Source organism: Myotis brandtii, unplaced genomic scaffold (assembly GCF_000412655.1).
Source record: "Myotis brandtii unplaced genomic scaffold, ASM41265v1 scaffold954, whole genome shotgun sequence".
Lineage (NCBI taxonomy): Eukaryota > Metazoa > Chordata > Mammalia > Chiroptera > Vespertilionidae > Myotis > Myotis brandtii.
In genome coordinates this window covers 568,165-591,164 of record NW_005371937.1, presented here as the reverse complement: position 1 = coordinate 591,164, position 23,000 = coordinate 568,165, and the positions used below count along the sequence as shown (strand labels likewise).

At 46.3% G+C, this 23,000-nt stretch overlaps 1 protein-coding gene across 1 annotated transcript in view; it reads left to right on the top strand.

Annotated features, from left to right (window-relative positions):
• The window catches only part of LOC106724754 (receptor-type tyrosine-protein phosphatase gamma-like), a 594,585-nt gene that overhangs the window by 529,653 nt on the left and 41,932 nt on the right, over positions 1 to 23,000 (top strand). The window contains exons 6-7 of the mRNA XM_014533217.1: positions 2,718 to 2,784; positions 20,041 to 20,198. Of these exons, the coding sequence (XP_014388703.1) occupies positions 2,718 to 2,784; positions 20,041 to 20,198 (225 nt within the window). The remainder of the gene's footprint in view (positions 1 to 2,717; positions 2,785 to 20,040; positions 20,199 to 23,000) is intronic.

The following is a 23,000-nucleotide window of genomic DNA, read 5'->3' as shown; positions in this document are numbered from 1 at the left end:
GCATTCCATTTATGGGCTTGCTTTGAATCTGAGCTTGAATGAAACCAGGCCTGAGTAATCAGACACAGGGATACTGTAGTCAGAAGTGACCAGAAATTGAACTTGGATTTGATGGTCTGCTTATTTCCCTCTTGCATGGGCTACAGATGTGATTGGTGGGTGTAGTCATGGAGGATTAGGAATACTATTTTTGAGCTTTCACATTATCATATAAAACTAAATGCACTTAAGGGTCCCCATAAATACAAAATATTCCCCTGTCTGCAATGTTCCCATTGGAGAGGGGGGTGACTCAGTTTTAGAGAAGCGTATGAGTTGATCAGGTTGACAGCAGATGCTGTATCTTGTGACATTGAATTCCACTGAGAAACCTTGAGGACAAACCATAAGCAAAGGGTATTAGTTACAAAAATTATTGCTATCTTAGCCTGTCCCCTGTCCTCTAACTCTACACACTCATAGAAGCTCTAACAGCTAAGTTTTGCTCTGTAACAAATGATCCCAAATAATTAAAACAATAATGATGTAATTACTCTATGATTCCCATTTGGGTCAGCTTGACTGGTCTCTGCAAACTGAAGTTCTTCTGAGGCTGGGTGGTCTCAGATGGACTGGTGGGTCTAGAACAGCCGTGGGCAAACTACGGCCCGCGCGCCGGATCCGGCCCGTTTGAAATGAATAAAACTAAAAAAAAAAAAAGACCGTACCCTTTTATGTAATGATGTTTACTTTGAATTTATATTAGTTCACACAAACACTCCATCCATGCTTTTGTTCCGGCCCTCCGGTCCAGTTTAAGAACCCATTGTGGCCCTCGAGTCAAAAGTTTGCCCACCCCTGGTCTAGAACAACCTTGGCTGAGTCTGCCTGTGTCTGCTCCATGTGATCTCTCATCCTCCAATAGGCTAGCCTGGGATTGTTCACCTGGCAGTCTCAGGATTTCAAAGAGTAACAAGAGAGTATAAACCCCTTCACTTAAATCCTATAGAAACCTCTTCCTATATCACGTTTGCTAGCATCACATTGGCCAAAACAAGTCACATGATCAAGCCCAGTTTCAGAGAGAGATTTACTATGTAGGACCAAATCTCACATTATTTTATTAGTCTATAAACATAACACCATACATAATGACACCCAAAGATCCAGACAGTAATAGATAATCACTGTTAAATTATAGAGCTTCTAACCCGGTTACTCCACCCCAACTTCCACACTGTTATCTTGAACAGTTGTGGGTGGGGGACCCATTCTCAGCATTATGGGATGTTTAGCCGCAGCCCTGCCTCTACCCACTTGATGCTAGTAGCCCCTCCTCCTCCACCGCTGCTTGTGATAACCGACAATGTCTGTGGACATGGCCACATGTCCCCCGTAGGGATGGGGGGTGGGAGATAGGTAAGATTGCCTCCAGTTGAGAACAACTGCTCTAACCTGGAGATGCTGAAGCAGAAGAAAAAAAGAAACTTGTGAAGTACAGGTTATTATCAAAGAGCAAACTGGGAGCAGCAGCCCAGCAGGGAGACTGTAAGTGGGGAATGAGAGTAGACATTTTTCAGTTACCTTAAAATTTAACCTAAGATGGCCCTGGATTCCTCTGGATAACTAGGAAACATCAAGTTGGGCTTGCTGCACATTGAAAGATTCATCAATATCTCAACTTCATTATGTTACAAGTGGATTAAAAGCAAATACCTTCCCTGAAAAAAAAAAAATTCAGGAGCTATGCTGGCCACAGATAATGGATTTTGAAAAACTCTTTATTTGGGAGAAGTTAAACATACACAGAAGTAGAGAAAATTGTATCGTGATCCATCCAATACTCATCACCCAAGGTCATAAATGATTGATGAGTGGCCAGTCTTGTTATATCTATATTCTGCTCACTTCCCCTACTATTCAGTCCTGCATTATTTTGAAGCAAATTCCAGTCATTTCATTTCACTGGTAAATATTCAATGTGTCTTAAAGAAAGTACCTAGAAACCAAAATTATAATATGCTGGTGGAATTTTAAACTTCTAGAAAGGGCAAGAATGAGAATTTATGCTGAGTAGTATCAGAAAGTTAAGGGAAAGAGTGGGTGAGGGTCAAGATCAAAGAGGCTTGACTTTTGGGGAGATTTAAAACCCCAGAAGGAAATGAAGGTGGGAGACACTGTCTCTTCGAACTCTTCTGTCCTCTCCTCTCCTCTCACCTCGCCTGCTCTGAGGGACTCTTAGAAACGCCCTTTGTAGTATGTGATAAGACACAGGAGACCAGGGTTCTTAGAAGGAGAGTAAGCTGGCAGGGAACAGATCATTTTCTTAAAAGAAAAGAAATAAACACAATCACAATAAGGCATTGAAATATTCAGTCAGTGATGGATTGCTCTCTGCCGACTTTCAATGACTTTAGCCGATCAGGGTCTATCTACTTTTAATAAAACAAAGAAGGAGGACAAAGTCTTGCTGTTGCTTTTTAAAATTTTGCTAGGACTATGGTATTTCTTTCCCGCTCTCGTGTATTCTGAGAAGTTTCTTTCTTTTGATTTAGACTTCCTCACTTGATTTTATTATGCCATAAATCTATGTTTGGCGAGAGCCAGGGTATATGTGAGACCTAAGCAGCTTGCTAGATAACATCTATTTCCCCCTCCTTCTCTTTAGAAGATTAAACTGAGACTGTTGTGTCTGATGCCAGAATAGATTTAACCAATCATGTTTCCTTTACATGTAGGTCAGTCCAAGGGACAATTCTGCGCTGGATCCTATTATCCATGGGTTGAAGGGCGTCGTACATCATGGTAAGTAAGCCACGTTCACTTCCTTTTGCTGGGAGGTGAAGGGCTAAGATCTTCCTACAGAAATGGGTTATCTTGCAGAGGACAGAGGGTGACACTCATTCCTCATCCCCTGATGTTGAAGGGCATTAGAGCCATTATTTGATGGGTAAGGAGCACGCCCATTTATTACCTACAAATGGATCTGGGTTAACAGTAAGCAATTTATTTCTTTTCAGGTACCACTCTGAATGCCTGTGTCATAAATCAAAATGCCCTGAGATGTACCTACCATTCATATGCTTTGAACCTGCCACTTGTCTCATCTCTCTTCAAAAAAATAGTCTTCTTTCAAGTATCTTTTAATTTATAAATTTCTTGATTTGCCTCTCAGATTGAGAGGGAAAATTTTAAGTAGCTGTGACAAGTCATTAAACTTTGCCGCATGTGAGCAGGCACCATCAGCTCCTCGAAGGGAGAGAGCCCGGCCGTAGTTCTGTGCGGCAGACATCTTATCCCGGGGCATAAAACTGGGAGAGAAAGTAAGATAAATGGGTTCTGTCTTTTCCAACTGGTTTTTATTGGAGAGATTTTCCTGCAACTTTATTATCGGTAATACATCATGACCTGTGACATCAGGATCCTCCAATTTCAAAAGTACCCTTGTCGCAGCGAGGGGCGGAGTCTGGATGTAATGTAATGATTTTCAAAGGTTTAATAATCTAAGTAGAATTTCAAAGACATTGACGGAAATAGCATTAGTAATCATAATAAATCTCCCCTTATCTCCACGCTGTGATAAAATGTCTTGCACCGGCTGGGAGGATTGTCTTTAGACATTAGCCAACTCTGCAGAATTTAACTATCCCACCTCCCCCTTTTTAAGGGAAATTAAAACCAGCTGTCAGTGTTTGATTGAAGCAGGTGAAATTTTGGATCGATCTGCTCCTGTATCACACAGCAGGTGACAAGAGTAAACCTCATCACAGTAGAGAAAAGACCCCATAGAGGTGTTCATTGTAGGAAGTGTCTACGGCTTCTTCTCAGTTTCAGTTTGTTGTGTCTTTGAAGCAGACCTCACAGAGCCGTGAAGTAGGTCTGATGACAGGCCCCCTAGGGAACAAGGCACCGTTGCCAAAACTGCTTCTGTCTGCACATTTGTGTTTGATGTTGGTCACAGAGTGGAGTGTGGGCAGCTTCAGCGGTGCAGAGAAAGCTGGTGTGTGGGCAACATGATGTGTATTCTGAGCTCCTTTCCCCAAAAAGCCCCTTGCACACGCCATTGATCAGACTCCTTTTGACATTCCGGTCCATAGTGTAGATTCTGAGTTTGGGTGTTTGAGAAACATAGTAAATGATAATATTAGGTCTTCCTTTCCCAGACGAGTCTTCCTTTTTTTAAACCAACACACTGGAAAGAGTTCTAGAAACTTCAAAACAGGTACCTGTTCTTCAGCCAGAGAGGACGCGCTCCACCAGCTGTGGCATCTGAGTAGCCCCGGGTGTGCTCACTTCCACAGAGATATGGAAGGAGATCCCCTACGTTACCGACAGCAGTGGGCTCCCTTGAACTCTCAGATCCCCAAATCTCAGCACACTCACTGCATGGTCACCCTTCAGTTCATCAGCTGTGTCCTGGCACAATCCTGGCGTCTTTCCTCCTTACCCACCATGGCCTCCAAGGCGCTGTCATGTGTAGGGAGACTCTCCCGGGCACAGGAGGGTGGCAGGCGTCTGGGCTGCAGTTTCTGCCCCAGCTTCGGATTGACAACCCAGAGGAGACCTGCAAAAAAGCAATTACCTGCAAAGGCCATGCACTAACTTTTTCAGTAAGAGTGTGGCACGTCTACTCTGTGACATCACAGGGCTGGCCCGTTGACTGGGACCCACACAGGCCAGCCCTCAGGGACCTGGCAGGGAGGCAAGGTGCTGCCTCCCCGGGGCCCAGCCTGCCCAGTTCACCCCTGTCAGCCTGTGCACTGGCTGTTTCTGTTTCCTCTGTCAGGAAGGTTCTGGAAGCCCCTTAGCTCACAGCAAGGGGGTCGCCCTCTTACTGTTTCTGTTCTCAGTTCAGACCTTGCCTCCTCAGAAAGTTCTTAATCGTCTTAGCAAATTACCCACCCTCTCCCCGCTCCCCATCACATCATCCTAGGTTTCTTTCCTCAAAGCACTTAGTAGTATCTGCAATTACCTTGTTTGCTCACCACTCACATATCACCTACGAAAGCATACGCTTCATGAGGGCGAGAACCCGTGCGTGTGCTGCAAATAGTAGATGCTCAGTAAACATTAGCCAAATGAGTGGGCCAAGTAAGCATACACATAAGAGAAAATATCAAAACATAAGACTGGAAGAAAGGGAGGAGACACCAGAGGGCCCTCGGGGTTTGCTTCAGTTGGGAAGAGAAAGGAGTGGAGATCCTGCCCTTGGTTCTCAGGCTGTTGCTGACTTCCGTGGTGACAACCCTCATCACTTCCGTCATTCTTGCGAAGGAGAATGGGCTTCAAATGGCTAAAAAAGAATGTTGTTGTTGTGGGAACTAGAAGCATTTTCAGTTGCAGGCCCAGTGAGGGATTTGAATGCTCTGCCTATTTGATGGGACATGAGTAATCGTGCCCTTCACAGAATCTCTGGCTTGGGAATGATGACAGAGATGTGTAAAGAAGAAAAAGTCAATATGGATTTTTGTTGTAGTTCAGAATTAGCTTTGATTTCTTCAGCTCGGGGAGTCATATCGTAGAATATTGATGTCTCATTAAGGGAATGTTTTATTAATGGGAGGAATCTTCTGTTCCTTCAGCCGAGATGGGAATGAGTAATCTGGTCACTCCAGCCAATCATCCCTGGCACTTGGTCACTCGGGTTCTCGGTGAAGCAGACACCGAGATGGAGTTTTAATTGCAGGAGGGTTTTTGTGGGGAGGGACTTCCTGCAAAGGATGAAGAGGAGAGGCAGCAGGAGTAGGTGGGGCGAGTGTGGGACCGCGGCGCAGGTCTGGCACCTCTGAGAGGGGTCAGGAGCCAGGAGGATGGCTGAGGAAGTCCTGGCCAGGCTGTTGGAGAACCGCAGGGCAAGGCTGCGGGCAGGAGTTGTATGTTGGGCGGGAGCGGCCCAGCCCGGGTCCCCAGTGTGTGGTCATTGGCTGGAGCACCCAGCGGCGGGGTGTCCACGTGGACGCAGTGGTGGGTCCCGAGGCCCAGCACCTGCAGGCTGTCCACCCGAGGAAGGAGGGTCCGCAGGGAGCATTTCCACACCTGGCACGGAGGTTCTCGTCCTTCCGAAGACATTTTCCTAATCACCTTCCGGTCCTCTCGCTTTTAAAAGACTCCGTGGTTGCCCTAGCTGGCTTGGCATAGCTGTGATATTATCAACAATAAAAAATATATTAAAAATAATAAAACATAACAAATATATAAATAAATAAAAGCCTCCGAGGTTCGTACCGCAGTGCTCTTCCCAGGAGAAATACCCACACAGGACTCGTACATGGGAGCTTTGTTCCTCACCGTCCCACAATGGCAATGTAGCCAGTGCCAAGAGATGGACATGATCTCCCATGTCAGTTAAAAGTGTTTATTTTTTCTTTCAAGTTTTTGGATTACCTACTCTTGTTCTTTTTCATGGTGTCCACCCCAACTTCACACGGTTATTAAGTACTTAATCTAAGTATACCACAAAGCCAGGCCCGAAGGGCGCCCCCGACGTGGACCAGCCCTTCCTTAAGGAGTTTATGGACTCTTGGGAGAGGCAGGTTAAGCATGTAATCACATTGAAGAATGGGAGCAGAACACTGAACTCAAACGTGGGGGCTTAGAGAAGGCATCTCAGATAGAGTGACCACTAAGAGGAGTGTGGGGTGGGGAGCAAAAATAAAAAGGACTTAAGGAGTGGTAGAGGTTGTCCAGCAGAGAAGGGAGCGCTGGGCTGAGGCAGGACCCGTAGAGGAGAAGGAGCCTGCTGTTTGAGGCGCTGAGCTCAGCAACGTGCTTCTCTGACGCTGGGGAGAAACACCTAGAAGCCTTTTGGCAACATAGAATGCTGTTTCTACGTGTTTATTTTTCTGTGTAAATTGTGATTTTTACAAACTCGAGAGCCATGAAGAATTAGAACTAGAATGGAGAGAGGGGATTTGCCGTGGATTCTGGTCCTATCTACCCATCGAGCAATAGAAGGAAACACTTCAAAGTACCTGATCAGGTATTTTATTTACTACCAGTGACTGCAAGAGAGGCAAGTTAGAGGGAGAAATTGTGAATCCTACTCCCTGCACTGACTGGTCATGTATAGGGCTTTTCTAAGCGAGAAACCCAGCCATGAGAGTAGCCAAACCTCTGAAAATATTGGTTCCGAAGAACGTCATCTAGTTCTCATTTGTAAAACTCCGTTTTACTGTGTCCACACTGCACATTCACAAGCTTGTGCGGGAGCTGGGATAGAAACGTGGCCTCCGTGACGCGAGGCTTACCCAGCTGGCCAGTGCTAGGAAGTGGACATGATCTCCCATGTCAATTAAAAAGTGTTTACTTTTTTCTTTCAAGTTTTTGGGTTACCTACTCTTGTTCTTTTTCATGGTGTCTACCCAAACAGCAGGCTGTTTTGGTACATATTCTAGAAAACTGTCAAAAGACACCGAAACACTAGCCACTCCCTCTTCCGTTATGTCAGAAAGACCAGTTTTTTATTTTTGAAAGGAAACTTGCTGTTGAGCTTTGACTACCTGCCCTCTTTTCCTGTCCCCCTCCTTGCCATCACTTCTTACTTCGCAAATGGACCACTTTGCAGTGCAGGGGAAGTGGGGGAGAGGGGACAGTTAGAAACGGCCTCAGGTACTGGCCAGGGTGAGATGACTCGGCGTCCTGTCCTTGCTCCCCAGGCTCTTCTGAGAAAGCCATCAGTGAGAGTACAAGTAAATTATTACCTGAGAACACTCTTGTGAATGTCACAAAATGAGGCTCCTGGAAGCTTCTGTTAACACTGTGCAAGTTGGGGCTATGACAAGATCAAAAGTTTTTTTGTAGCCTGGCCTGTGTCCTCAGTGGTTGGGTGTTGACCCCATGAACCAGGAGGTCAAGGTTCGATTTCCAGTCTGGGCACATGCCTGGGTTGTGGGCTCGATCCCCAGTAGGGGGCGTGCAGGAGGCAGCCCTTCAACGATTTTCTCTCATCATTGATGTTTCTATCCCTCTCTTCCACTCCCTTCTTCTTTCTGAAATCAATGGAGACAAACTTTTAAAAAAAAAGTTTTTTTGCAAAATAGCTTCCCTAACTGACTGGTTTATTTCCTGGTCTCACCTTTGCGGTGCTTTCCACCCATTTTCTCCCCTGCCCTGGGTCCTCGCCATCAACTCCCCACATCTGTGGACAAGGTCATGGAACAGCTGGAGTCAGTCCAGGCATCTGGCAGGCAGGGAAGAGAGGGAGTAAATCTGCCAAGTGCCTACCTGGCCAAGCGATTTCATGTGGTGTCAGAGCTGGTGCCGCCTTGCCTGTCCCACCTGCTGGCATGGAGGTTCCTACAACCAAGCACATCCTGTGAGCGTCTCTAGACCCGGAGCAATCTGCAGTCCTAACGCAGTGGGTGGGCTTCACCAGCCTCACCGGCCACCAGCCCCAGGGTGTGGGCTCCTGGCACCCCACCCTGCTGTGCGGATGCAGGTGGCACCACCAATCAAAGGCCACGTGGGCCTTTTCTGCCAGAGTCACACATGTCGTACCTGCCGAGCCAGCAATGGCACACGTAGGTAGAGACCCAGGAGAAATACCTACACAAGACTTGTACACGGGTGCTTTGTTCTTAACCATCCACAATGGAAACAGCCCAGATGTCTACCAGTGGGGGCTGGGTATACAGGTTGTAGTGTATTCATTCCAGGGAATAGTATTACCCAGCAATTAAAAATAACGAACCATTTGATATACACAAGTGCAAATAACACATTTATGTAAAGTTCAGGAGCAGGCAAAACTAATCTATGGTGACAAAAGTCAGAAAGTGGGGTGAAGGGGTATATGGAATGAGAAAGGGATAAGAGGGAACTTTTTTAGGTGTTAAAAATAGTGTATATCTTGATGTGGAATATGGCTACATAGGTAGAATATAAAAATACATAAAATATCCCCTTAGATTTGTGCATTTTACTATTTGTAAATTAAAGAATAGCCTATATGTATTATACATTAATTTCTCAATGATATTTCATGCACAGAGCTCAAAACTAATCTAGCAGCACTCACCACATAGTTAACTGTGAAGAGCCTGACAGTGGCACGTGTTGGCAGGATATGAATGCCAGGATCTCTAATACTTGCTGGAAACAGTGTGGGAACTTCATTCAGCAGTGCCCCTCCCATGTGTGTCCCCTTGGGCAGCGGTCGGCACCTTTCGGACCACAGGTTGGTGACCGCTGCCCTAGAGCAACCCCCACAGGAGCGTGCCAGGGCAGCACAGTGCCATCTTATGACAGAACATTTCACCGATGGATGGAAAGGGTGAGAATCTGCCTCTCCACCGCCTGGGCACCTCCGAGAGCCACAAAGCGAAGGGGAGTCTGAAGACCACATGGCGTGTTCCTCAACCTGAGGTTCAAAAGTGAGAAACCCGCTCCTGTGTGGTTTAGGGGTGCACCTGTAGGTGTAAAACTAAAAGAAATGCAAAGCACTGAGAATTTAAAAAGAGGCCAGTGGCTACTTCTTGGGGTGGAATGAGGAAGAGTTGAGGGTCTGGACTGGCTCAGGGAGGGGACCAGGGCTCCCCCTGTTCTGAGTGGAGGTCACACCGGGGCTCATTTGGTTACTTGTCACCGGTGCATTTGTTTTGTGCAGATTTCGGCACGTGTGTTGAATTTCACAATCGAAGACGACAGTGAGCATTAGGATTAGCCTTACAGAGTAGGAGAGTCAGACAAGGCTTTCCTCTGGGACAGTCAAGTACCGAGTGGCCCACCGACAAGCAGAGGGGAGTGACAGGACTTCTTAATGAACGATTCACCATAAGCAGCCTTGGCAGGCTGTTTGTTCTCTCTACAGCTTGATTGCAGGCCATAGAAGGACCTGCGGCTGCCTCGGGATTGTATCGTTAAGAGATGAATTGGGGAGCCAATACCTCCTTTCAGAACTTAGAAAAAGGAAGTCAGAAACCACGGGGGTGGGATGTTGGGTGACGGGACTGAAAGCAAAGGCCTCTCGCTGCTGCTGTGCTGGTGGCTGGCTCTGCTGAGTGAGGGTCTAGTTAGCCCGGAAAGCATCAGAGTCCTCCTGCAACCCTCTGAGCTACTGTCATGCCCCCAATACAGAACCAGGAAAGCAGGCCGCCGCTCGGGGCTTGAACCAGAGTCCTTGTGATGTCAGACCGGCCCTCACAACTCCCACACCACCACCTCTGTTCCCTGCCAGTCACTGCATTTTTCGGTCTCAATTGAGGCTCGTCCTGTAGACTGTTGACGGGCGAGTGAAGATATACGTAGACCGTGGTCTGTCCTCACTCCAGCACTGGTGGCATTATCCCTGGGCTTGAACATCTTGGCATAAACTTTCTGTCTGAGGCTAAATGGCTCAAGTTTCTAAAAAATATCTTATCTGGACTTTGGGAGAAGAGGACAAATCCTAGTGGTTTATTTTTTCTGGGGAAAAAATAAACCACTGGGCAGAAATAGGGGTCTGCCTCTGCACAGACTGGCAGCAAGAAGAGGGGGCAGAGGTGAGTTAGGGGTTTGAGCGGTTCTGGCCTGTTTTGCGCATGTGAACTTTAGGCTCCTTTAATCACGGCCTCTGTTCATCCTCCCGTCCATCCGGTGCCGAGTAAGTGCTGGTCAGGGTGTTGAGGGGAAGCTGTGAACAAAATGCCCCCTCCCTTTGGGAAAATTTTAATCTCATGAGGAATTTGGGGGGGGGGGCTTGCTATTCTTGGTGCTAAAGGTCAAAAAGACTAATATTATTTGCCTGCAGAGTCATCTTATGTGCGCATGAATAAGCAGGTGGGACTTTGGAATGAGTTTTTATAAAAAGCCTGCATTATGGAGTACTCGTAAAGAAATGGAATTTGTAACACCACTAAACAAGGAATCTGGAAGAGGCTGCCTGGGGTTTGACTTCAGGCTCGCCAGCTTGGGAGCTGTGTGATCCTGTACAAAGTGCTGCACCTCTCTGTCCCCAGGGTCCCACCTTGGGGATAAGGAAAGTACCTGCCTGGAGGGTATTCATGCTGAATGAATAGGACAAGGAAAGTACCTACAGGAAGGGGCCTGGCATGTGTTCACTGTCCTCCAAATCACAGGTCAGCAAGCACAACCTGCTGGCCAAGTCTGGCCTGCAGTCTGTTGTGGTAAATAAAGTTTTATTGGAACTCAACCACACTCATTTATTTACATATGTCTATGACTGCTTGCACACTATAAGGGCAGAGTGCTTGCGAAAGTACTCTGACACTATCTGGCCTGCAAAGCCTTAAATATTTACTCTCCCACTCTTTTTTTTATTATAAAGGTTTTTTGTTTTTATTGATTTTTTAGAGAGAGAAGAAGGGAGAGGGAGAGAGATAGAAGCATTGATGAGAGAGAAATATTGATCGGCTGCCTCCTCTATGCCTTCTACTGAGGGGTTGAGCCAGCAACCTGGGCCTGTGCCCTGACTGGGAATCGAGCTGGTGACCTCCTGGTTCAGGGGCCAGTGCTGAACCACTGAGCCACACCAGCGGGCTACTCTCTGACGCTACACAAAATGTGTGTCCACCTGTCTTGGTCTGTATAGACAGTAGCTCTACTGTCACTGTTGTCTTCACACAGTGGTTTGTTAATGCCGGGACAGTGTGAACACCCTCTCAGGTCCCCCCTTACCATTGGTAGACTTTACAGAGATGGACTTGATTTTGCCCAAATCACCAAGTGATTAAAATGTATTTCAACTGAATTCAGGAGGGTTCTATTTTAGTGTTTACCTTAAAAAGAGAAATCATTCCAATTACTGTCTCCCTTTTGGGTGGGAAAGGTCATGCTGCATTATCTACAGCCCACTGGTAGTTTTGAACATCTGAACACGTGAGAGTTTCCCGTGTGAAGTTTATGTTTGCCTCATTTCATTATATGGAACTTTCCTGAAGTGTGCTAAAAATATCAGTCTTGACTAATTGGCTCATGTCTGTTATGGATCCAGGAAGAGCAGATGCTTATCTGGACACTTTTGATCTCAGAATCTTCTAGAAACAGTCGCACTCAGGCCATTTCCAGTTTCCTGGGTTTCGGTGTGTCCAAACCTCCACCATAGCTGTTAGGTATTTCCATTTCTTTTCTTAGCCACAGCCAGGAAACGGGATGCTGGGAGGCTTCTGTTCTATCATTAATAGTGTTGCTAACAATAGTGTTAAGACAGAAAAATACTTCAAAGGTGATTCCTCTGGGGCTACATTTGAATTTGAGGCTGGTTCTCATTTGACCAGCCTTCTCTGTCAATATTTTGTCTTTGAACCAAGTTACAAGAGCCCAGGGAAATGTGCTTTTCCTGGATGTTTCGATGGGATGTGGAGAGCAAAGAGAGTATAAAAATATGCCCCCAGTTACCTTCGCAGGAGTGCTTGCTGAGGCCCTCGAGGCTGCCGCGTGATGCTCTGACACGCTGCCTGCGGACCCCGTGGTGTAGGAGGCCTGTTGTGTAGCGGCCAAGAGCACAGACTCTGGGTTTGAATGTCAGTTCTGCTCTTCGCTAGTTGTACAACCTGCTCTTTGTGGCTCAGTTTTCCCAACTGTATAATGAGGTAATAATGATAATACCAACCTTATTGGTTTGTCCTGAGGAGCAAGTGGCTCACTGTATATACCTGTGCCTGGGCAGGTCAGCCCTCCCACCACCACCAGATTCGCTGCTGTCACTTGTTGACCTGAGTAGAGAGGCCGTGTGGCGGTAGGAAATGACGTTGGAGTTTCGAGTTCTGTCTCCATCACCACCTGGCTATTGAAATAGGATGTGTGCTGCTTGACTCAGTTGGGTCATAGAAAAATAAAATGAAATGATGGAGACAATGGTGAGAAAGATGACTTGAGGTTTGGTGAAAGTCAGGAGAAAAAGGGTAGTGGATACGGAACCAGAAAGTGGGAGAAAGGAAGAAGCAGGAGGCCTCTGCGGTTCGCCCCTGGCCCGGCGGGGTGCCTGGCCAGGCCGGGAGGGGCTGTACATGCAGTCTTATTCAGTCCACGGCAGCACAGTAAGAGAAGAGTTTCTAATCCCATGGGAAAGATGGGTAAACTGAGGCTCAGAGAGATTGGCGCATTTGTCCCTGCTCATGCCGCAGAGCGATGATTTGAGCCCAGTGTTATTGGACTCCAAAATGCCCTCTCACGTTGACGTGACTTCTAATCACTGTCAAGATCACTTACCTGTTGTGTGCCTCGGTTTCCCCTCTGTGAATTAAGTCATTGACCGAGCATCAGAAGGAAGCTCTGGCCACCAGAGAGGCAAGGAATGGAACTGTTCTGGGATAACATTGATTCTGTCACTAGGTGACTCTCTATCAGACCAGCCCTACCCAGGAATTTTAAGTGTTTAAAGAAAAATTGATAGTTTTTTCTTATTAAAAGTTTTGGGGAATCCTGAGGAACTAAACAATCATTGGGCTAATAGAAAGCTGGGGCTTTCTATTGTTAGTTTAGCTTATACACTTCACTAAAACTGGTTGATTCCTTGTTTTTGGTGTTTTTCTCTAAAGACCACCACATTCTGACCATACACCTTCCGGTGAAATACTTTGTTCATTGGTGTGTGTGTGTGTGTATGTGTGCACGTTTTCAGAGTAATTCCATAATTCTTAGTTACTGCTGCATAGTCTTGTCTATATGTTGATTGTTCATCATATCTTATAAAGGGTTTTCTTTTCCTATATAACTAAAGCATTGAAAATATTAGGTTATTAACACACTGCAAAATGCAATCAATCAGATGATTATCATCTAATGTTTTAATGATCACATTTTTAATCCAATTATGCATGTTTGAATCTTTCAAATTTTCTTTAATTAAAGATTGCCTCCTGGCACTGCTATCAGAAATAAGAAATTGAACAGAATTGAGCCAGATATAATTGAATGTTGAAAGGAAGCTGCCAGGATAACTGGGCCACGCCGGGCTTAATGGCTGACCATGGCTTGAAAGCCCTCATACAAAATTTTCTAATTGATAAGAAAAATTTAATCATCGTCGGATAGACTCGGTTTGCATTCAAATAGCTATTTCTTGTTCTAAATAAACCTCCCCTAACTGATTATTCATATTGTCACTCAGAATGCTTAAAAGTGAAAGACAGAGTTGGGTGAAATGTAGACTCCTTAATACAGTGTGTATTTAATATAAAAGTCATACATTATTCATTTTTGCAATTTGAATAACTTTGAATTTAGCATCCCTGTTCCTCATCTTTCTCTTTGATGAACAATTAATTATTAAAATATAATATTGTCTGCACATGGCACTGGGATCCTTGAGAGGGGGCTATGAGGTGCATTTCTCTTCAGTTCTTTTATCTAGTAACGCACAGCACCTGCTCATCATGATCTCGTGGAACGAGTGTAGTGTAAGTAGAGCATTTCAGATATTTTTCTCAACTAGTTAAGTGGCTGGGATAGGAATATTTTGACTTCAAATTACTAATTAGGATAGAAGTTGGAGGCAGAAGGCTCTGGTCAGGATGGGTTTGAAGTCAAACTGGCCTTTTATAGTGAGATTCCTTTAACAAGCACTTCTATGTGCTTTTCCTGTGCCTAAGCCTGGAACTAGTGTTAATTCATTCAATATTCAGAATCTCCTTATGAGATCGATAGTATGAGAATCCCAGTTTACAGATGAGGGTTCAGTTACAGGGAGGTTCAGTAACTTGTCTGAGGTCAGACCTTTAAGTAGACAAGGTAGGATTCAAATCTGGGGACCCGGTTCCAGCACTTCCCTCCGTTTTACAATATCTACATGTATTACGACTTTCTTGAGTTCTTAGGGGGAAAGTGCATTCCTCCTTCTTCCCACGAGCTGTGTATCAGGAACTCTCCGTTTGGGGTCCAGCCGTTGAGTGCCTTGTGGCTTAGGCGAGCTTTGTGGACAGCGCTGGAAATGCAGGCCACCATGTCTAACACTGTTTCTGACTGAGAATGAAGCATCATGAGTACCCCATTTGTCAGCGGACACCATCTGTGGGACTGAGCAGGAAATGGCATTTTGAGGCAGATCAGTAAAAATTGATGTTAAATTTGAACTTTAAATCTCAAGGAGCAAAGAAAGCAACTCAAGATTTAATTCTCTAATGTCTGTTCACAAAAGAAATGATCATTAGTGGTGGAGGTACCTGAACATGTTCTAGTTATGACTATCTAGGTGGCTTCCTAACATTTACCCCCGGCCCCCAGCAGGGCTTAAAATAGGGGAGGTGCCCTGGACGGGTGGCTCAGTTGGTTGACGTGTCGTCTCATGCACCACAGGGTTTCGGGTTCAATCCCTGGTTGGGGTGGGGAGTAGGGCAGTCAATCTATGTTTCTCTCTCACATCAATGTTCTCTCTCTCTCTCTCCTTCTCTCTTTCTTATCAGTGAACATACCCTTGGGAGAAGATAATAATAATAATAATGAGTGTAAACTGTGCTCTGGGGGCCAAATCAGTTCTGCCTGTTTTTATATGGCCCTAAACTCAGGATGGTTCTTACATTTGAACCCTAATTAAATGAAATGGCATTTCTCCCCAAAAGAATTCCATTTTTATTATAGAAGACCCATATTTTAAAAATTGTCCTCGGTGATTATTAGCATTTTGAATAATGTTAATAAGGTTGCGGAAATGTTTGTTACATAAGTACCCCCTTGGCCTGCAAAACCTAAAGTACTTATTACCTGGCACTTTACAGAAAACATTTGCTAATCCCTGGGGTCAAACACAGGGTGAGCCGGCCTGCTCTCCGCCAAGCGCTGGCCTTGATAAGTCAGGGTGCACAGGGCCCTGTGCCAAGCCTCTCACACTTATTAGCTTGCTCAGTTGTCACAGCCGCCCTGAGCAGTAAATGCCCTGAGCGTCCCCATTTTACAGATGAGGGAACTACCAGCGAGGTTAAGATCTTTCCCTGAAGTCACACAGCTGTTAAATGTCAGCTGGTTCCAAAACTATGCTAGAGCTTCCGCAAAGAGAACTCGAAAATTCTACCCTGTACTCCTCAGGTGGGTGAAGAATGTGGCAGGTGGGATGTACCTTTACGGCTCTAGTAATCCAGTATTTAACAAAGTAAGACATGTGCTCAAACACTTAAAGGAAATACATGGTTATGGTTATGTAAGATGTATGTGGTGAGGCTTCGGTAGTTTAGAGGAATAATAATAATATAAGTAATAATTAAAATAATGATATTAATTGTTTACGACATGTTTACTATGTTCCACGCTCTTCCTGAACCCCTTTCTTGTGATGATTTATTTAATTCTCAGGACAGCCCGGGAAGGTTTGGTAACTGAGATCACGCAGCTCCCATGTAGGAGAGTCGGGATTTGAACCCTCGGACTGAGAATCCGCTCCCTTCTCCAGCCCCTGTAGGGATGGAGTGAAGGGCCAAGGAGGGCAGTGGTGCGATTGCGGTTTTCAGCACTCGGTGGCTTTTCCCGCTCCCAGGCTCAGTGCTCCAGATTCTAAGGGGTTTCCCTGAAGAAAGAATCCCGTCCGAGTGTCTGTATTCTCCCCCAGTTTTTACTTTGGCTCCATTACTTCACCCTGGTCTTCCACTTCCCTAGCAGTAAAATTAAAGAATTAGACCAAAGTGGTGCTTTTCAGTATCCTGGGCTCCCAGCTCAGCTTCCTTCAGCCTGGGTGGCTGCACGTTCAGCCGTCGGAGGTGCCCAGCTCCTGCGTGGATTTTGTTTGGAAAAAGGGCTCCTAAAGCCACTGAACTAGGGACCTTCCGGGTCTCAGAGCTCTGAGATCCGAGTGGTAGACGGTAGTGGAACGAACAGGAACAAAGCCACCTCTCTGTGCCCCTTCGCCAGGTCTGCCCCCTGCCCACCCATCTGATCCACCTTCTAACCCAGTGATTCCCAAAGTGGGAGCTACCGCCCCCTGGTGGGCACTGTAGCGATCCAGGGGGGCGGTGATGGCCACAGGTGCATTTGTTTTAACTTTTTTTGTATTACCTTTCTATTCTGAGTTCAATAAATAGTTTCATAATTTCAAACTTCAATGTTTCTAATTTACACCTTTCTTTGCTATATTTTATGAAAAAGGTAGAAACATTAATACATATATCTTTCTGTTTAATTGCTATTAAAATTTAAAAAAAATTAACTTCCAGGGGGCGCTGAGTAATATTTTTTCTGAAAGGGGGCGGTAGGCCAAATAAGTTTGGGAACCACTGTTCTAACCAGTAAAGCCAGCACCTGCCCTTGTCGGTCAAGGACAGAGAAGCCCTCGCATCCGTAGCAGTGGTCACGGCCGCAGTTTCCATGTGTCCCTGTTGAAGTCACGGGCCCATACGGGGACAGAATTCCCTTTGAAATCTAGCCCCTGAGGCTGGCAGCACAGGCCTTTCTGCGTAGCTTTTATGTTCTTTAAAGCCCGGCCTCTTCCTCCAGTGGGTGCTTCACGGGGCTTTGCCTTGGCGTGGCTTGCCGGGACTTGTGCTCACTCCTCGTCTGCCTGTGGCGTTCTTAACTGCAGCCCTTAGGTAGGGTCAGACCCCTGGGAAAACTAAAGATGTTCTGCTCCTTCCGACCCGAGCCCTTGATCCTGAGGCAGGTGGTGTGCTGTGCTGTGAAGCCAAGTTCACCTTCAACATGAGGGAGAAATGAAGGTGGTGATTTTCTGGCCTCAATGTCAAGCCCTACGCACCCTCCGTTGCTTCCACAGCCCAGAAGTACAAGCAGATGCCAACATATTTCCTGCTCTTAGGCCGACAGTCCCAGCCAAGCGCGCTTGCAGGGATCCCCATCATTAGGCGGCGGGAACCGGGTTTAAATTAAAGCCCAGACTTGCCAGTGGGCACAGGGACAATCCCATTGTGTCCGGCCTTTTGTCGAACAGAAACCGCTTTTGTCGTTTTGATTATGGAGCCCTGTAATTTGAGGACTTTTGCCTTGATGGTTAATATTTAATATTTCCTTCAGAGAAGCGAATTGAAAACCCATGTCAGAACCAAGCCAAGGTTTCTGAGCCTCATGGATAACTGCAGCTCCTCCGCTGTTCCCCGGTGACCTTGGCTGTAGTTATTGAAACTCTCGGTGCCTCATTTCCACGGGTGTGAAATGGTCGTATTAAAAGTATGTATTTTACAGGGTCATGAAGCGAGAGTGCAATGATGGTTAATTAGAATGGAAGCCTGCCCGGTGGTGTGGCTCAGTGGGATGGGCATCATTCTGTGCACCGAAAAGTTGCGGGTTTGATTCCTGGTCAGGGCATGTGCCAGGGCTGCGGGCTTAATCCCCAGTAGGGGGCGTGCAGGAGTTAGCCCATAGATGTTCCCTTCCTCTCTCTCTAAAAATCAATTAAAAATCTTTTTAGAAGAAGAAGAATGGAAGCCTGGATTCTGAACTGCCTGGTTTTGCATTCCAGCTGTGTAAATCGTTAGTAATAAATAATAGGACCCACTTCACAGGGCTGTTTTGAGTATTAGATAAATTAGTCTTTATACTCAGACCTGTGCCTCACACATACAGTAAGTGCTGTTTAAATGTGCTCAACATATAAAAACTCGCATTTTCTGATGGCTCAGTTGATGTTTCTTTCCTTTCAGATTTAACACATTGGGATTAATAATTATTCAAAGCATGTCTATTAGTTTGGGACACCCTGAAAACATAGACAGTGAGATACACATGACATAAATGTTAGAAAAAATCAATAAAATATATTTTTTAAAAATATATTTAAATAAAATAAATAAAATAAAAACTCAGACTAGAGCCTGGCATATAGTAAATGTTGTGTTCGACTAATTTCTACTAAGAGGAAATGCAATTTTAATGATTCTAATGTAGTCTGTTTCTGTTGGGGGTTTTGTATCATTCCCAGTTACCTAGGCCTCTTGAGTTTAGGGATACACATTTGCCCCAAAACCTGCACTATTTGTTCCATAAGAAAGAAGAGGGAGGAGGCATGAGGCTTGGGACGAATGTTCCTGTAGGCACAGGTGTGTCCGTGAAGTAACCTGGGTCCCTGAAGTCCCTCAGGAATGTGCTGGGGTCCAGGGAGGGTGGAGGCCAGTATGGAGTTAAGGCAAGACATTCACAGGTGCAGTAGCCTAAAAGGGATGAGGAAGACGCCCCAGACTTAAACTCAGGTCAGGGCTAGACCTTTGCAGCCCCAGGTGGAGACTAGAACTTTCTCTGGTTTGTGAAAGAAGCTGGATGATCGGGGAGCCTGATTGGGAGAATTACAACACTGAGCCCTCACCTATGTTGCACTGTTCCTTCGTGCCTCAGGACCTTCACACATGCTGTTCCGAGGCCTAAAATGCTCTTCTCCTCTCCCACCCCCACCCTTCAACATGCCCCTAGCTCACTTCAACTCCTTTGGCTGAGTCAGACCGTGCAAGCCCCGGGGTCCCCCTGCCTCTGCTCTGACCCCAGCTTTGCCCCCTAGAAGCTCTGTGACCTTGGGAAGGTACTCACCCCTTCTGTGCCTGTTTCCTCACAGAGTGACTGAGGGATCATTGTTGGGTCCCAGCTGAAATATGTCATTTCTTCTACGTCAGTGAAGACCCTTCCCCTCCACTTTTATACAAGAAAGAAGCCTATTGCCAGGGCCACCACTTCGTAAGTTCAGGGTCGTTCCTAGGTTAGGTTTCACTTCCATCTCCCCAGGCCCTGGGTGAAAGCAAAGTGATGTAACCGACTCTGGAGCTGCACCCTGACTCACAGTTCTTTCTCCCCCCGGTTCTCTCAGGGGTGCCCCGGCGTTTGCCCCCCTGGTTATTCGTCCTAAAGTATTGTATAGAGAAGGGCTCTCTGGTGAGACGAGATTGTGAGGGTTTGGGTTAAACAAAGTCAAGCCCGTTGCTTCTCTCAGGGCTGCTCAGAGACTTCACTGTGCTGGTGTTGTGTCCATTTCCTGGGGAGCATTGCTCATCATGGAACCTGTTTTCATGAGACGCAGTGCAGCCCTGAGGACACGCCCCGGGACCCGCTGCTGTGTGTCCGGGGCTTTCCCACCACCAGTGCTGTGCCTCAGGGAGGTGAGCAGACAAGCTTGTGATGTGGCGCCAGCGTGCAGGGGTGTGCCTGTGGGTCTGCAGTACGCTACGACTTACCGTTGTCTTTTCTTTTGCCTCTTCCCCCAAACAGAGAAGGAGACCTTCCTGGATCCTTTCGTCCTCCGGGACCTCCTGCCTGCATCCCTGGGCAGCTATTACCGGTACACGGGTTCTCTGACCACCCCTCCGTGTAGCGAAATTGTGGAGTGGATAGTCTTCCGGAAGCCCGTCCCCATCTCTTACCACCAGGTAGACATCGGACCCCACGGGGGGGCTTCTGTGTTTGTTTGCTTGTTTTGTGTTGTCTTAACTATCTGACGTTGCTAGATAGGATTTGTTTTTTTAAATTTTTTGGATCTTCTAATCCTCGCTGATTCATTCTTTCCAACAAACATGTTTGTGAAACTAAGAATTGTAAAATATAAAACATGGTTTTTCAGCTGTAAATTAACTAGCTAGAGAGACGTGCAGGCATGAAATCGGAGGGTATTTCGACCTCAAGCAGCTAACAGCTCTCCTCAGTGGTGGTGGGATCTTGTGCCAGGAACTCGTCTACGCCCCTGACATGTGGTAACGCATTTCATCCTCATGAACAACAGTGTCATGGGGTAGCTACTGTTGGTCCCCACTTCACAGAGGAGAGACACAGAAGTTCAGTTACTTGCCCAAGGTCACACACCGATTACCAGGCCATGGTGTCTAATCCCAAAGATCATGCTCAGAACCACTCACCCTACCCAACATTCAGGAAAGGGAGAGATTGGTATACATGAAGAAAGAAAAGGAAAACACCCTTGATGGAGTTCTCTGTGTGCCAAGTACACCACATGTTCCATCTAATTGCAAAACAATGTTGAGGATGGGTTTGACACTAAGATTGGACACATAAGGCCATCGAGGTGTGGAAAGACTGGGTAACATGCCCCGATATTCATAGTTCATGAATGTTGAAGCCAGAAACCAAGCCTGGCTTTGTCTGATTTCACAACCCATGCTGCTAACCTCGACACTGAACTGCTTATCTCTGAGTGTGGCCTGGGCAGTTTCCATTGGAAGCTGAATTTAGGCTGCCGATAACTGTGGGCAGGAATTGCTGAAATGGACATGGGGTTGGGGGCAGTGTCAGAGGAAGAGGAGCCTCCAGGGGAGTGAGGGGTCTTGAAGTCACCTCCTCAGGAATAAGAGATGAATGGAGAGAGCTCTCAGAGGGATTATCTTAGTCACCAAAGAATGCAGCCCACACTGAGGTAGCAGAAGCATCGATTTCTTCTCCATACTTCCAGAAAATAGAGCCAGGAACAATGGGAAGGATGTGTAAGAAAGGCATTTGAGCCATTAACCAGCAATGTCTAAAAACGGGAGGTTCCTATCGGGAGGTTCCTATCTGGCCGTTCCTAGAAACGCCTCCCCAGAGCCTGACAGCCAGGGTAGGGATGTAGCACAGGGAAGTGTGAGGCTTGGGAATGATGTGATAATATCAATAATATAACTGAAGACACCGGCGACAAGGTTATGAACCTAACTGGCCTGGAAAGGAGTCCAAAGATTTTCCAAGAGCAGAGGATGGAATAGGGAGTAAGGGTAGTTGGTGGATGGTGTGCTGGTCAGGTCTCTTTTGGAATAAGAAACAGAAACCCCTTTCAGGGGTAGCTCATGTGGAGGGAGGATTTTCAGGAAACAATGAGGGCCGGGGGGGATCCTGAAGCCATCCTGACCAGGAATATAACTAGCAAGTGAGGTTCATACTTCACTCTCTCAGGGGCCACGCAGGCTCTTACATCTTGGAGTTACTGCTATGGCTTTGTGATTCGGTACTTTTGCAAAATTCTGGTTCCTTCTCTCCCAGGTGTGTTTTTTTTCCTTTCCCAATATGGTTAGTGTAATACCTGTTGACCTTTTAGCTCAAGGGGTAGTTACCAGCTGACAACAGTCTGGATCTTAGTCAGATAGTATGCAGGAAGATAGGTCCAGTAGACATTGGCCAACCAACGAGTTGGCGGGTCTTGGGTCATGTGCCCGATGTGAATAAATCGGCAGTCACTTCCTAGGCCATGAGGGTTGCCCCTGGGGGTAAGAGGAGCAGTTTGTGCAGGAGGGACACCACATCTCACTGGGGAGTTAGGTGCCGTGGGCCCAGGCCAAGCAGATGTATTGGCCTCACTGCTGTTGGCAGACATTTGGCTGTCAGAGTTTTTTCTTTTAATTCTGCTCTTATTTAAAAAAAAAAAAAAAAAAAGGACTAGTGCCCTGGCCATTTGTGGCTCAGTTGGTTGAGCGTCATCCCATGCACCGAAAGGTCGCTGATCCCGATTCCTGGTCAGGGCACATGCCCAGGTTGTGGGTTCCGTCCCAGGTCGGGGTACGTACTGGAGGCAGCCGGTCGATGCTTCTCTCTCTCTATCTAAAATGAATAAAAGCACACTACAGGAAAGAAGGACTAGCAATTTGGTTTCCGAACAGGATCTGCCAGCCTCCAGGAGATAAGGAACTATGAAGTGAATTTCTTTCCTAATGGTGAAGCCAGCATTGTTTTATCAAAATAAAATTTCAGTCCATGTATTTGCATCCTCAGCGTTGGGGGAGGAGCTTTGTGGGTTAAGAGAAATGCTTTGTCTCCAAAGATATAAAGGCTTGGGATAAGGAGGTTACGAAAGCCAAGCCTGGCCCTGTGAGGGGCAGAGGCAGAGAGCAGTGGTTGTCAGGGTGGGGAGCCATAGGACACATGCTGGGTTTTACTGAGGTCTCCAGTTTTAGGCTTGTGTCTTGCCAAGTATGTGTCAATTAGAAGTATTTTGACATTTGGTGACTGGGCCTTCTTCTTTGTTAAGACTGGTTTACCCTCAAACTCCCTGCCACCCACACACTCAAAGAGAAGACATGAGGACAGAATTTTCCTCTCTGACTTTCAACAGATGACTTCTCTGTAGCTATTAATTATTGTTTCAAGAAAATTGTGAAGAAATAAATGAATCATATCGGCTCCCTGTGTCTTTACTATAAACCATCTTCAGATAAGACTTGCCTTGATGAGGCACAGCTTCATAGATCCCT